The sequence below is a fragment of the Pristiophorus japonicus genome, chromosome 1, assembly GCF_044704955.1.
Source record: "Pristiophorus japonicus isolate sPriJap1 chromosome 1, sPriJap1.hap1, whole genome shotgun sequence".
In the NCBI taxonomy this organism is placed as follows: domain Eukaryota; kingdom Metazoa; phylum Chordata; class Chondrichthyes; family Pristiophoridae; genus Pristiophorus; species Pristiophorus japonicus.
The window spans coordinates 151,986,145-151,999,577 of record NC_091977.1 but is presented as its reverse complement, the minus strand read 5'-3'; the positions used below and the strand labels follow the sequence as shown (position 1 = coordinate 151,999,577).

The following is a 13,433-nucleotide window of genomic DNA, read 5'->3' as shown; positions in this document are numbered from 1 at the left end:
TATGCAAGGGGTTGAAACTCTGATGCTCCTTAATGTGGGCTCATAAAGATTAATTTGGAAGCTCTTCCCTGTAGACATTTCTGTCATCGCCGCCTGCAGCCAGTCTGGATCGTCCGCATCTAGTTGTACTGGTTCTTGTTCTGGATCTTCAGGATCTTCAATGTTGATGGCATCATCATCATGTTCTGCAAAATACATCAGAATAGTCAAATGTTTAATAGCAAGGGAGGGGGCAGGATGGGTGGCATGAGTACTCTCACACATAGCAGGCCAGGCAGCAGGTTGATCTGATGGGCCACGATGCATTTTCAGGACTTACCCTCTTGCTCGCATGCGGGCCCAGCTTGTGCTGTACTGATTGCTTTTCTCCATGTACGACTCACCATAGCAGCTACCCTTTGTTCCAAGGGTGTCAGTGGATGCAGATTGGGCGTGCCTCCTCCTGTTCGAGTTGCTTCCCTTTTGTTGTGGGCCAATTTCTTCTGAAAAGAGTAAAATATAACCTTTTACAGAGTGCGTCTTTCTGCAGGGTGGGACGTACAGATAGTCACATTACAATTACGATTACATTAAAAAATGAAAATATTACTTACACTAACTACTTGACCAACGTCGTGCCATTTCTTTTTACACTGGCTTCCAGATCTCATGGTATGCACCACTGCGCAGTAATCTTCTGCAACTTGGTTCCAACGTTTCTTCATTTCTTTAGGTGGCACTTTTATGCGACCTCTGTTGCTGGTATCTAGCTCCTGCCATCTCTGCTCTATGACATTAACTCCACTTCCTCATGCAAGAAATTCTTTGTTTTTGGTGGACGTTGTTCCATTGCTGTATTGAATTGACACTCCTATTTTTCAAAACATACAGTCCTTATTTTGCATGCACCAATGCAGCACTTGTTCTGGAAGTTTAGCAGCAAAAAGCAGCACTCACTGATTTCAGCAGGTGATTTCTTCAACAGTGCTGCTAAAAGCACTCCTTCAGGCACAAAAAATCACCAAGATTCAATCCCAAGCTTTCCACAGCTCCACAAAACAAATAGTACTTTTCTTCAAGTTCCTTTTAAAAATGGCCGAGTGCCAATGTTTGTAACCTACTGCGCGCGTAGGGCTGCCAGCACGACAACGTCGGATCAGAGTTAGCCCTGCCCCCTTGCACTTTCAAAATCGGTGCGACGCTGTGGCTCTGCCCCCCGCTGATCTGTGCGCGCCAAGCTCCGAGGAACCTGCAGGAAGGCCGAGAATTCCTCCGTAGGTTTTTGATGTGCTTTTGGGCGCCAAAAACGGGCGTCGATGTCAGGGCTGCGCTGTTCTAGGCGCGTCCCGAAACTTGACCCCATTAACTCTGTTTCTCTCCACAGATGCTGCCTGACTTGCTGAGCATTTCCAGCATTTTCTATTTTTATTTCAGATTTCCTGCATCCGCAGTATTTTGCTTTTGTATCTATTAAAATGGTTATTTTTGATATGTAATTGTATCATTGCAATCTATTTGAGATTATAGCATAATTTAAAAATGATGAGAAGGATGCAGGTTGAATTGTGTAGACAGTATGATTTTATAATTCTCATTTGTAAGATTTGTTGTCACACTGAAATATTTTTTTAATAGGTATAGATAAAAATTGAACAAAACAATTGTCTCCTTTCTATTACAGATGTAAAGCTGAGATTTTTTTCTAAAAAGGTCTTATTTCCTTGTGACATACAAGACATTAGTTTAATTTAAAGGAGACAGATTTTTGTCCCAACTTTCTCCCTCCTTTCCTGAAGGTTCTGTTCCTTCTCCAATTGCTCAGGTGCTGGTAATCCTCCTGTATCTTGCCCAAGTTGTAATTTGTTTGAGCCTAAATGATGAGGATCAACAAAAGGGCAGTTTGACTACAGAGGACGGCACAGTAAGCTATGATCCTGTTCTCGCCCATTCTTCTTCCTATGACTGGTCATTGATAAATAATTGAGAACAAGAAAAAAAAATTGTACTGAAGCCAGTTGCAGTATCCCAATTGCTGCTTTACACAAGATCAGCTTATACAACATAGATTTGAAATAAGCACACTTAATGTTTTGTATAGCTCAATGCCATGCCACATTTATATATCATACACCATTGTGTAGCTACTGTGGGGATATGTAAGGGGACCCCCACTGGTGCAGAAGTGTTGAGTCTCTGCCTGGTCTTTACAGGATTGAAAGTATAACAAAGACAAATCTCTCCAGCATAGGATGTAGGGAATCCCATTCTATTTGGTTGAGTGCCTTCTCTGTATCCAGGAAGAGATAACTGATCTAAATCCTTCTGTTCACCATTAGCTGAATCATCTGTGCCTAGTATGCTGCCTATTTTAGTGTTCTGCGAATTTAATAAGCTTACAATTAGTATCTATATCTAGGTGATTAATGTAGATAAGAAACAACAGGGGCCCAAGTGCTACTACCCCTGTGGCACTCCCCTCAGTCTGACACTGCATTTTTATCGTTTACTGTGTTTCCTTTATTTGGGATAAAATGTTATCTGTAAAAGAGGTTAATATGTTTCTGTGCATTACATAGCATGACATACTACAATTATACCAATAATGAAAATAAAGCAAATTTATATATTATTAGAAAAGTATACATTTTATAAAATAAGATGTTGGACAATATGTTCAAAGCTGTGTTCTAACTTTAGGCTCAAATGACTTTTTTAAGCCACATTCTTGGATGATAGCTTCTGAAACGTTAATCACATTTGCTCTTAGGTATTTTATGTCCTTTTTTTCCCCACCTTTTATAGAAGTTGGAATTAGGTTTCATGGGCACTGTTTGTGCTCTTGCTCAAGTGAACATTCTTCATGTCTGAACCCAGATTAAAGGGCTATTTGACTTTCAGCATCACAGTGAAGCCTGATCTTACCCGTACCCATATTCATATGCATGCATTTTCCAGCAGGGGGTTAATAATAGTGGTCTGAAGTATGAGTCTTGGTTATTTTTTTTCCCTCTACTGTCCTAGAAAAAAGCAAGTTAATTGCAGACCAGGGGTGAAGCCTTGGGATTCTGTTGGTGTGTGGCTCAACACAACACCACACGGAGCATTAATTTACTGAACTATTGGTGAAGTCCTAGGTGAAATTAAAACACTTGTGATTATGTCACACCTTATCACAATGTCTGGAAGTGCTTTGGTTACTTGAAGTGCAAAGATTTGTTATATTGGCAAACACTGCAGGTATTTTGGCCCAACATCTCTTTCCCCAACCCCCCGCCCCTCAAATATGTTTCTGGAGGTATTCGTTGAGGGAGGAACTTTGGGCAGAATATTCAGAGAAACGTGCCATGAACTCTTTAACGCCCACCTGAATCACTGAAACAGGCAAACAAGGCCTTGGTTTAACATCTCATCTGAAGGACAGTACATCTGACAATGTAGCAGTCCCTCATACTGCATTGGATGTAAACCTATGACTTGCTGAAGTTGGGCAGGGGGATTGTTTTAAGTTAAATAATTCAATGCACTGGTTCTGTAGTTCTGGTGAATATGCTAATTCTGGCTATCAACTTAATTTCCTAAGCTCACGAAGGCCAGATCCGAGGGGTTGCTGTTGACGGACTGAATCAGCTCACAATTACTGCTGGTGGGGATAAACTGATCAAGTTTTGGAAGTTTAAATCAAAGGAGTTGGTCTATACGACTACACTGGATGCATCACCAGCCAGCATTTTGCTACATAGAGAAAGGTGGGAAATGTGTCCTTTTCAATCAATGAGTTATTCTATTTTTTTTTAAGTTGTGTTCCTGCTGCTTGTAATGGTTTTATGCATCGCCTTAATATCCTGTCCAAGTGCTTTTAGGAGCAGAAATGGCACGAAATGTAAAAGTCATATTTAACTCTGGCTTCAATGATTTGTAATTGTTGATATAAGCTCATGCTACGAAAGTGAAGGATTAAAAATTTGAATTTTGTTGATTGACTTGTGTTGGGAATTACTAATCCAAAACTGGTTTCTTAAGTGTGTATCTATTATCTGAGCCACACTTATGAAATTCACAGATTATAAGTAGTAGTTATTCCCATTCCTGACAGTATTGTAGAACGACCTGTTGGCCTGGAAATTTCTGGCTCCTGGAAGCGGTGGTATAAAAGATGTTAGCAGACCAGCATACACATTGGAGGTTCTGCATGGTCTCTCCCAAGATGTGTGATAGCGGTGTTATGATGTGCACAAACATCTGAGAGGGTTTCAGGATATACTTGCCATAGAGGGAGTGCAACAAAGGTTCACCAGACTCATTCCTGGGATGGGGGGGTGGGGTGGGATGATTGTCCTATGAGGAAAGATTGAGTAGACTAGGCCTATATTCTCTCGCGTTTATAAGAATGAGAGGTGATATCATTGAAACATACAAAATTCTTACAGGGTAGATGCAGGGAGGATGTTTCCCCTGGCTGGGGGTCTAGAACCAGGGGTCACAATCTCAGAATAAGGGGTTGGCCATTTAGGACAGATGACGAGGAGGAATGTCTTCACTCAGAGGGTGGTGAATCCTTTAAATTCTCTACCCCATAGGGATGTGGATGCTCAGTCATTGAGTATATTCAAGACAGTGATTGATAGATTTTTCGATATCAAGGGATATGTGGATAGTGCAGGAGAGTGGAGATCTTACTGAATGGCGGAGCAAGCTCAAGGAGCCAAATGGCCTACTTCTGCTCCTATTTCTTATGTTTCTTGTGTTCTAACTCATTACAGAGCAGCCTGGAGAAAGTGGCAGGCACACCTGAAAATCTCCCCCCACTTCATGGGGAACCAAGGGTCTAATAAAAATGAGGAACTTAAAGTAATTAATATTAGTAAAGAAAAAGTACTGGAGAAATGAATGGGACTAAAAGCCAACAAATCCCTTGGACCTGTTGGTCTACATCCTAGAGTTCTAAAAGAGGTGGCTGCTGAGATAGTAGATGCATTGGTTGTGATCTTCCAAAATTCCCTAAATTCTGGAATGGTCCCAGTAGATTGGAAGGTAGCAAATGAAACACCGCTATTCAAGAAAGGAGGGAGAGAGAAAACGGGCAACTATAGGCCAGTTAGCCTGACATCTGTCATCAGGAAAAGTTCTGGAATCCATAATTAAAGAAGTTGTAATTAGGGCACTTAAAAAAAATCATCATATGATTAGGCAGATTCAGCATGTTATTGTAAAAAGGAAATTGTGTTCAACAAATCTATTAGAGTTTTTTGAGGATGTAACTAGCAGAGTAGATAAGAGAACCAGTGGATGTAGTATATTTGGATTTTCAAAAGGCATTTGATATGGTGCCACATGAAGGGTTATTACACATGGGATTGGGGGTAAAATATAAAAATGGATAGAGGATTGGTTAAAAGACAGGAAACAAGAGTAGGAATAAACATGCTCTTTTCAGGTTGGCAGGCTAATACTAGTGGGGTGTCGCAAGGATCAGTGCTTGGGCCTCAGCTATTTACAATCTATATTAGATGAAGGGACCAAGGATAATGTATCAAAGTTTGTTGATTATACAAAGCTAGGTGAGCAAGTAAGTTGTGAGGAGGACACAATCTGCAAAGAGATATAGACAGGTTCATTGAGTGGGCAAGAAGGTGGCAAATGGAGTATAATGTGGGGAAATGTGAGGTTATCCACTTTGGTGGGAAGAATAGAAAAATGGAATATTTTTTAAATGGTGAGAATCTATTAAATGTTGGTGTCAGATTGGAAATAGCCAAGTTACGGCTATCTCTGGTCACTTTAATAATCAGGATTGACTGTAAACCAATTTGGTGGGTATATTGGGCCCAAGTTTCCACATGATTTGCGCCTGATTTTTAGGAGTAACTGGTGGAGAACGGACTATCTTAGAAATCGTAATTCTCCACATTTTTTTTTCTGCAGTTCTAGTCAGTTAGAACAGTTTCACTTTGGAACAGAATTTTTTCTTCAAAAGGGGGTGTGTCCGGCCACTGACGCCTGATTTCAAAGTTTCCACAGTGAAAACGTACTCCAAACTAACTTAGAATGGAGCAAGTGAAGATTTTTGTAGAACTGAAAAAACCTTGTCTACACATTAAAAAATCAGGCGCAGGTTACAAATTAGGCGTCCAGAACGAGGTGGGGGGGGGGGGGGGAGGGAAGTCATTAAATTCTATAATAAATCCTTATTTATACTTATACAAATATTATACAAATAAATCCAACCTGAATAAAAATTTATAAGCAAAGAAAAAATTAAATAAACCATCTTCCTACCTGTGTGAAAGTGCTTCAGCCAGGGAGAATGATGCAGGAAGCCTCAAGTTGAGGAAGCCGTTCGTTCCCGCAGGGCGGGGGGGGAGAAACGGCTGCCTCAACTTTCTGAGGCTTCCTGCAGCCTTCTCACTGCTGCAAGAAGCCTCAGTGCTGATGGCAATGTGCTTTTATTAAAAAATGTTCAAAAATTAAACAGCTACCAAGAACTACAAAAATGGCCGAGTGCCAATGTTTCCTTCACACTGCGCGTGCGCGAACACTCCAAGGCGCACGCGCAGGGTTGCTGGCAGGAAAAGAACTAATTTAAATGGTACCCGCCCCCTCCCACTTACAAAATCGGCGCGATGGTAGGCTCCGCCCTCCTGGGCGCCGCGCCAAGCAGACATGGAGCTGCAGGGCGCTCCAGAATCACGCGTTTTTTTTTCCGGCGCCATTTTAGGCGCGAAAAACGGGCGCCCAGCTCGGCGGGGCGCCCGTTTTTTATTGTATGGAAACTTGGGCCCATTGTGTTTAATCAGAGTTTAAGATGGAATATAACACATTAGTTATACACCAAAAACATCCGACCGTGACAATTTGTTGATACCAATCTGATCAGGCAAATGGCTGACATACGTAAGCAGTTCTCTGGCTTGCAGCCTCTTTTTCTTCGTCTAGAGCTTCCTTCAGTAAAGCATGGAATCGCTCAAAGAGCATTTGACCAGCCCAACTTCTGTTTCGCTCTCCCCTCGCACCATTTGTGAGGACAGCTTTGAGAAGGCTGCTTTTATTCTCTTAGGGGCTGGGATATTGACAAGACCGTTTAACCTATAGAGGTTCCCTAAAAACTCAATACTCAATGATGTGTCGAGTTCTTTGTTTCAATTCTGAATCAAGAATCCTCCCTAAAGATGTCTCATGATTTTGGCCACATTTCTTTTCTGTGTATACTTTCTCAGCGTTTCTTCCTTTTGAAATTCATGTCTTATCTTTTTCATCCTTATCCTCTATTTGATCTCTAGGCCCAAAAGAGAAAACTGCCTGCTTCAGGGTCAAAATCTCCTTTATGACATAGCAAATTGTTTACATTAACTTTCCTCCATTTTAAGTATTTCTGTAACACATTGTCTCAAGATTTCAATTTTGTTTATGTATCTTTAACTTGAAAACAACAGATAATAGTTGTCATAGTGCAGAATGCTATAACATTTCAACAGGGAAGCAAATCATTAGCATTTCTAAGCATCTAATCCCAGTCTGAGGAGTCACTTCGTCGCCAGTTCAACACAACCATTTAAACACAGCCTTCACTTTGGCAGAAAAAAATCAAGGAGCAAGTTATTATTTAAATGGAGAAAGATTGCAAAGTGCTGCAATACAGGGGGACCTGGGGGTACTTGTGCATGAAACACAAAAGGATAGTATGCAGGTGCAGCAAGTGATCAGGAAGGCCAATGGAATCTTGGCCTTTATTGCAAAGGGAATGGAGTATAAAAGCAGGGAAGTCTTGCTATAGCTATATAAGATATTGCTGAGGCCACACTTGGAATACTGCATACAGTTTTGGTTTCTATATTTACGAAAGGATATACTTGCTTTGGAGGCAGTTCAGAGAAGGTTCACTGGATTGATTCCAGAGATAAGGGGGTTCCGGAGATGAGGGGGTTGATTTATGAGGAAAGGTTGAGTAGGTTGGGCCTCTACTCATTGGACTTCAGAAGAATGAGAGGTGATCTTATCGAATGGTATAAGATTGAGGGGCAGAGAGGATGTTTCCACTGATGGGGGAGACTAGAACTAGGGGGCACAATCTTAGAATAAGGGGCTGCCCATTTAAGACTGAGATGAGGAGGAATTTATTTTCTGAGGGTTGTAAATCTGTGGAATTTGCTGCCTCAGAGAGCTATGGAAGCTGAGACATTGAATGGATTTAAGACAGAGATAGGCAGTTTGTTAACCCATACAGGAATAAGGAATGATGGGGAGCGGGCAGGGAAGTGGACCTGAGTCCATGATTGGATCAGCCATGATCGTATTAAATGGCAGAGCAAGCTCAAGGGGCCGTATGGTCTAATCCTCCTATTTCTTATGTTCTTCTTCGCATCACTGTTTTAGTTGCATAACCACATCTTGGCCCCAAGTTTCCACATGATTTGCTCCTGATTTTTAGGAGCAACTGGTGTAGAACGGTGTATCTTAGAAATCAGAATTCTCCACATTTAGTTTCCTCCAGTTCTAGTCAGGTAGAACAGTTTCACTTTGGAACAGAATTTTTTTTTCAAAAGGGGGCGTGTCTGGCCACTGACACCTGATTTCAAAGTTTCGTGAGTGAAAACGTACTCCAAACTAACTTAGAATGGAGTAAGTGAAGATTTTTGTACGCTTGAAAAAACCTTGTCTACACTTTAAAAAATCAGGCGCAGGTTACAAATTAGGCGTCGGGAACGAGGTGGGGGGGGGTGGGGGAAGGGAAGTCATTAAATTCTACAATCAATCCTTAGTTATACTTATACAAATATACAAATAAATCCAACCTGAATAAAAATTTATAAGCAAAGAAAAGATTAAATAAACCATGTTCCTACCTGTGTGAAAGTGCTTCAGGCAGGCCTTTCAGGCAGCGGTGTGGCGTCAGTGTCTCGACGGCAGCGGCAGCAAGCTTCGAGCTGAGCTGCAGTGCTTGAGGCAGGCCTTCATTCTCTTCGTGGCTGGCCGCGAAGAACCAGCACCGGACGGACCCGAGGCCATTCGGCCATGAGATAGCAGCGGCGTCAGTGGCTGGCCGGCAGCCGAAGAATCAACGCAGGACACACGCAGCTCATTAAGGTTCTTGAGGCCATTCGGCCACGCTTTAGGGGCGGCGTCAGTGGCTGGCCGGCAGCCAAAGATACAGCAGCAGCCTTCAAGCTGTGAGGGGGACTGAGGCCATTTGGACAGGGAGAGGCAGCCACATAGACAATTTTATATTTAAATTTGCAGAATGGGTGCTGCATTGTCAACACCACATATTATGCAATGGTTTGTGAGAGGGAGGCGCAGGCTCGGACGGTAGTGCACTGACTGTAGAATGCTGCATTATACCAGCAGCACCACTAGAACCCGCAACATCAGAAGCGAAACCATGGAAGGTGGAACCAAGACCTATGCTAGGGGTTGAAACTCTAAATTGAAAGCTCTCCCCTGCAGACATTTCAGTCATCGCAGCCATCATCCATTCTGAATCGTCCGCAGCTGGTTGTACTGGTTCTTGTTCTGTACCCTCAGGATCCTCAGGGTTGGCAGCAGCAGCATCGTCATCATCATCATCATGTTCTGCAAAATACATCAGAACAGTCAAATGCTTAACAGCAAGGGAGGGGGCCAGATGGGTGGCATGAGTACTCTCACACATAGCAGGCCAGGCAGCAGGTTTAAAGGGCCATGATACATTTCCAGGACTTGTCCTCTTCCTCGCGTGCGGGCCCAGCTTGTGCTGTACCGATTGCTTTACTCCATGTCCGACTCATCATAGCAGCTACCCTTTGTTCCAAGGGTGTCAGTGGATGCAGATTGGGCACGCCTCCTCCTGTCCGAGTTGCCTCCCTTTTGTTGTGGGCCAATTTCTTCTGCAAAGAGTAAAATATAACTTTTTACAGAGTGTGTCAGTCTGCAAGGTGGGACATACAGATAGCCAGGTTACAATTACAATTAAATTAAAAATAGGAAATATTACTTAAACTAACTACTTGACCAAAGTCGTGCCATTTCTTTTTACACTGACTTCCAGATCTCCTGGTATGCACCACTGCGCAGTAATCTTCTGCAACTTGGTTCCAGTGTTTCTTCATTTCTTTTGGTGGCACTTTTATGCGACCTCTGTTGCTGGTATCTAGCTCCTGCCATCTCTGCTCAATTACGTTGACTAATATCTCCACTTCCTCATGCAAGAAATTCTTTGTTCTTGGTGGACGTTGATCCATTGCAAAGTTGAATTGGCACTCTTATTTCTCCAAACACACAGTCCTTAATTTGCATGCACCAATGCAGCACTGGTTCTGCAAGTTTAGCAGTGAAAAGCTGAACTCACTGATTTCAGCAGGTGATTTATTCAGCAGTGCTGCTAAAAGCACTCCCTCACACACAGAAATATCAAAAAAAATTAAATTACAAGCCTTTTCAGGGGTCCAAGAAACAAATCTTCACTTTTTCTGCAGTATTTTTAAAAATGGCCGAGTGCCAATGTTTGTGTGAGACTGCGCGAATGCTCCAATGCGCACGCGCAGGGTTGCCGGCACCACGAAGGCTAATTTAAATTGTACCCACCCCCTGCTGCGAAGAGCGTGCCGCACCAAGCAGACATCGAGCTCCAAGGAGCTCGAGAATATCGGACTTTTTTTTAGGCGCAGCTTTCGGCGCGAAAAAGAGGCGCCCAGCTCGGAGGTGCGCCGTTTTCGCCGCGGCACGAAACTTGAGGCCACAGTTTGGACACCCCTGATTTCTAACAAGGGATTTGGGTGTCCTTGTACACAAAACACAAAGTTAGCAAGCAGGTACTGAAAGTAATTAGGAACACAAATGTTATCTTGGCCTTTATTGCAATGGGGTTGGAACAAAATTGTACAGAAATCTTGCTGCAATTGTACAGGGCTTTGGTGAGACCACATCTGGAGTAGTGTACAGTTTTGGTCTCATTGCCTAAGGAAGGATATAGTTACTTTAGAGGGCGTGCAACAAAGGTTCTCCAGATTGATTCCTGGGATGAGCGTTGTCCTATGATTAGAGATTGAGTAGAATGGGCCTATACTCCTTGGAGTTTAGAAGAATGAGGTGATCTCATTGAAATATGCAAGATTCTGAGCGGGCTTGATGGGTTAGATGATGAGAGGCTGTTTCACCTGGCTGGAGCATCAACGACAAGAGGACATAGTCTCAGGATAAGAGGTTGGCCACTTAGGACCGGGTTGAGGAGAAATGTCTTCACTCAGAGGGTTGTGAATCTTTTGAATTCTCTACCCCAGAGGGCTGTGGGTGGTCAGTCGTTGAGTATTTTCAAGGCTGAGGTTAATAGATTTTTGGACTGTAAGGGAGTCGAGGGATATGGGTATTGGGCGGGAAAGTGGAGTTGAGGTTGAAGATCAGTCATGATCTTACTGAATGGCGAAGCAGGCTCGAGAGGCTGTATGGCCTACTCCTCCTATTTCTTATGTTTTCCTCTCTCTCATACATTTCCCCCCCCCCCCCCCCCCCAAACCCATCACTACTCCTTTCTTCTTGCTCTCCGGCTGCAGTCCCAGCCTTGAACCCTCCTGTCTAAGCCTACAGCTAACTTCTGTGCCTCTCTTGGCATTCTCCAAAGGATCCATTGAGGCACCCATCACTGCCTCCTCCAAGCAGCCAACCCCAACTGCCTTTGTAAAACACTTAGAGGCATTTTTCTACATTAAAGGTGCTATATAAATGAAAATTGTTGATTGATTAGGATTAGGATGTAATAGCTACAAGGAGCAAGGATTTGACTTGGATCATTAGAGATGTTGGTGAGGCAAAGCAGATCTTAGATCAGCTGAGACTTTGATAGTAGTAATCTATTCTATGAAAGTGTATCAAATGAGTCTTGATACTCAAGTGTCTAGCAGAAGTTGCTAGTTCTTCATGGGCTGGTTCTTCATCAGCAGTGTCATCATCCCACACTCTGGCATCCTCTAGGACATCTGCCATCAGTACTTTCCTAATTGCAAAGTTGTGAAGCCCACAATATGCTACCACAATCTGGTTCATACTACAAGGCACCTCTGGACCCAGACACATAATCATATGCATCCCAAAGGCTTGTTCAATGCTTATCCTGGTGTCTGCGTGTATTTCATTGCAGCACTGGTACTTTTCCAAAAATGCTTCATGAGCCACGGATTAGTGCTATCCCTTGCCAGCCATCCTGCTTCTGTCCCTGCTGTTGAAATAAAGCTGGACTGACAAAGTATAAAAGCATCATGACATATTCCCAGCATATTGTGAATTCCTGTGCTAGAAACTGCCTGTTGGCACAATTTACTTTAATAATGAGAGAATTGAAGCCTTTGCAGCATATAAATATGGAGGGCATTGGTGACTTGCCTTATAGAGGAGTGCTTGACAAATTAGTTGGTCTGGCAAAAGTCCTCTAGCTCCCTGGAATGAGCCTGTGTGTAGAAGTTGAGAACTTTAGTCACTTCGTGCTGCAGTCAGAGCTGTGCATACTATGGACCTTGATTGCAGATCTGGCTGCTGCAATAAATAGAGCTTCTCCAAAGTTTCATGATCGAAGAGCAGCCTGCTAAGATCAAGCTCCTCGGAAAGGTCTTGGAAAATGCATCGAGGTCTATACATCCTCCTGGAAAGCTAGTCTGGCTTTCCTCTGGTGCTGCCTGATTAATTTGGCTTCTTTTATTAGTCATGAAATGGTGTTGGGGATATTGATGAGATTGAAGTCTGATAAATTTCCAGGGCCTGATAGTCTGCATCCCAGAGTACTTAAGGAAGTGGCCCTAGAAATAGTAGATGCATTGATGGTCATTTTCCAACATTCTATAGACGCTGGATCAGTTCCTATGGATTAGAGGGTAGCTAATGTAACCCCACTTTTTAAAAAAAGGAGGGAGAGAGAAAACAGGGAATTATAGACCGGTTAGCCTGACATCGGTAGTGGGGAAAATGCTGGAATCAATTATTAAAAATGTAATAGCAGCGCATTTGGAAAGCAGTGACAGGATCAGTCCAAGTCAGCATGGATTTATGAAAGGGAAATCATGCTTGACAAATCTTCTAGAATTTTTTGAGGATGTAACTAGTAGAGTGGATAAGGGAGAACCAGTGGATGTGGTGTATTTGGACTTTCAAAAGGCTTTTGACAAGGTCCCACACAAGAGATTAGTGTGCAAAATTAAGGCACGTGGGATTGGGGATAATGTATTAACGTGGATAGAGAACTGGTTGGCAGACAGGAAGCAAAAGGCCCAAGTTTCGGCCTGAGTTGCTCCTGTTTTTTTGGAGCAACTGGTTTAGAATGGAGTATCTTAGAAATTGCAATTCTCGGCATTTAGTTTGCTCCAGCTCTAGTCAGTTAGAACAGTTTCACTTTGGAACAGAATTATTTTTTCAAAAGGGGACATGTCCGGCCTGTTTTCAAAGTTTAGGCAGTGAAAACTTACTCCAAACTAACTTAGAATGGAGTAAGTGGAGAT

General features: G+C 42.8%; 1 protein-coding gene across 3 annotated transcripts in view; it reads left to right on the top strand.

Annotated features, from left to right (window-relative positions):
* Positions 1-13,433, top strand: part of wdr36 (WD repeat domain 36) — a 176,769-nt gene that overhangs the window by 99,140 nt on the left and 64,196 nt on the right. For all 3 annotated transcript variants that reach the window (XM_070883956.1, XM_070883949.1, XM_070883962.1), the window contains one exon: positions 3,560-3,725. In XM_070883956.1, the coding sequence (XP_070740057.1) occupies positions 3,560-3,725 (166 nt within the window). The remainder of the gene's footprint in view (positions 1-3,559; positions 3,726-13,433) is intronic.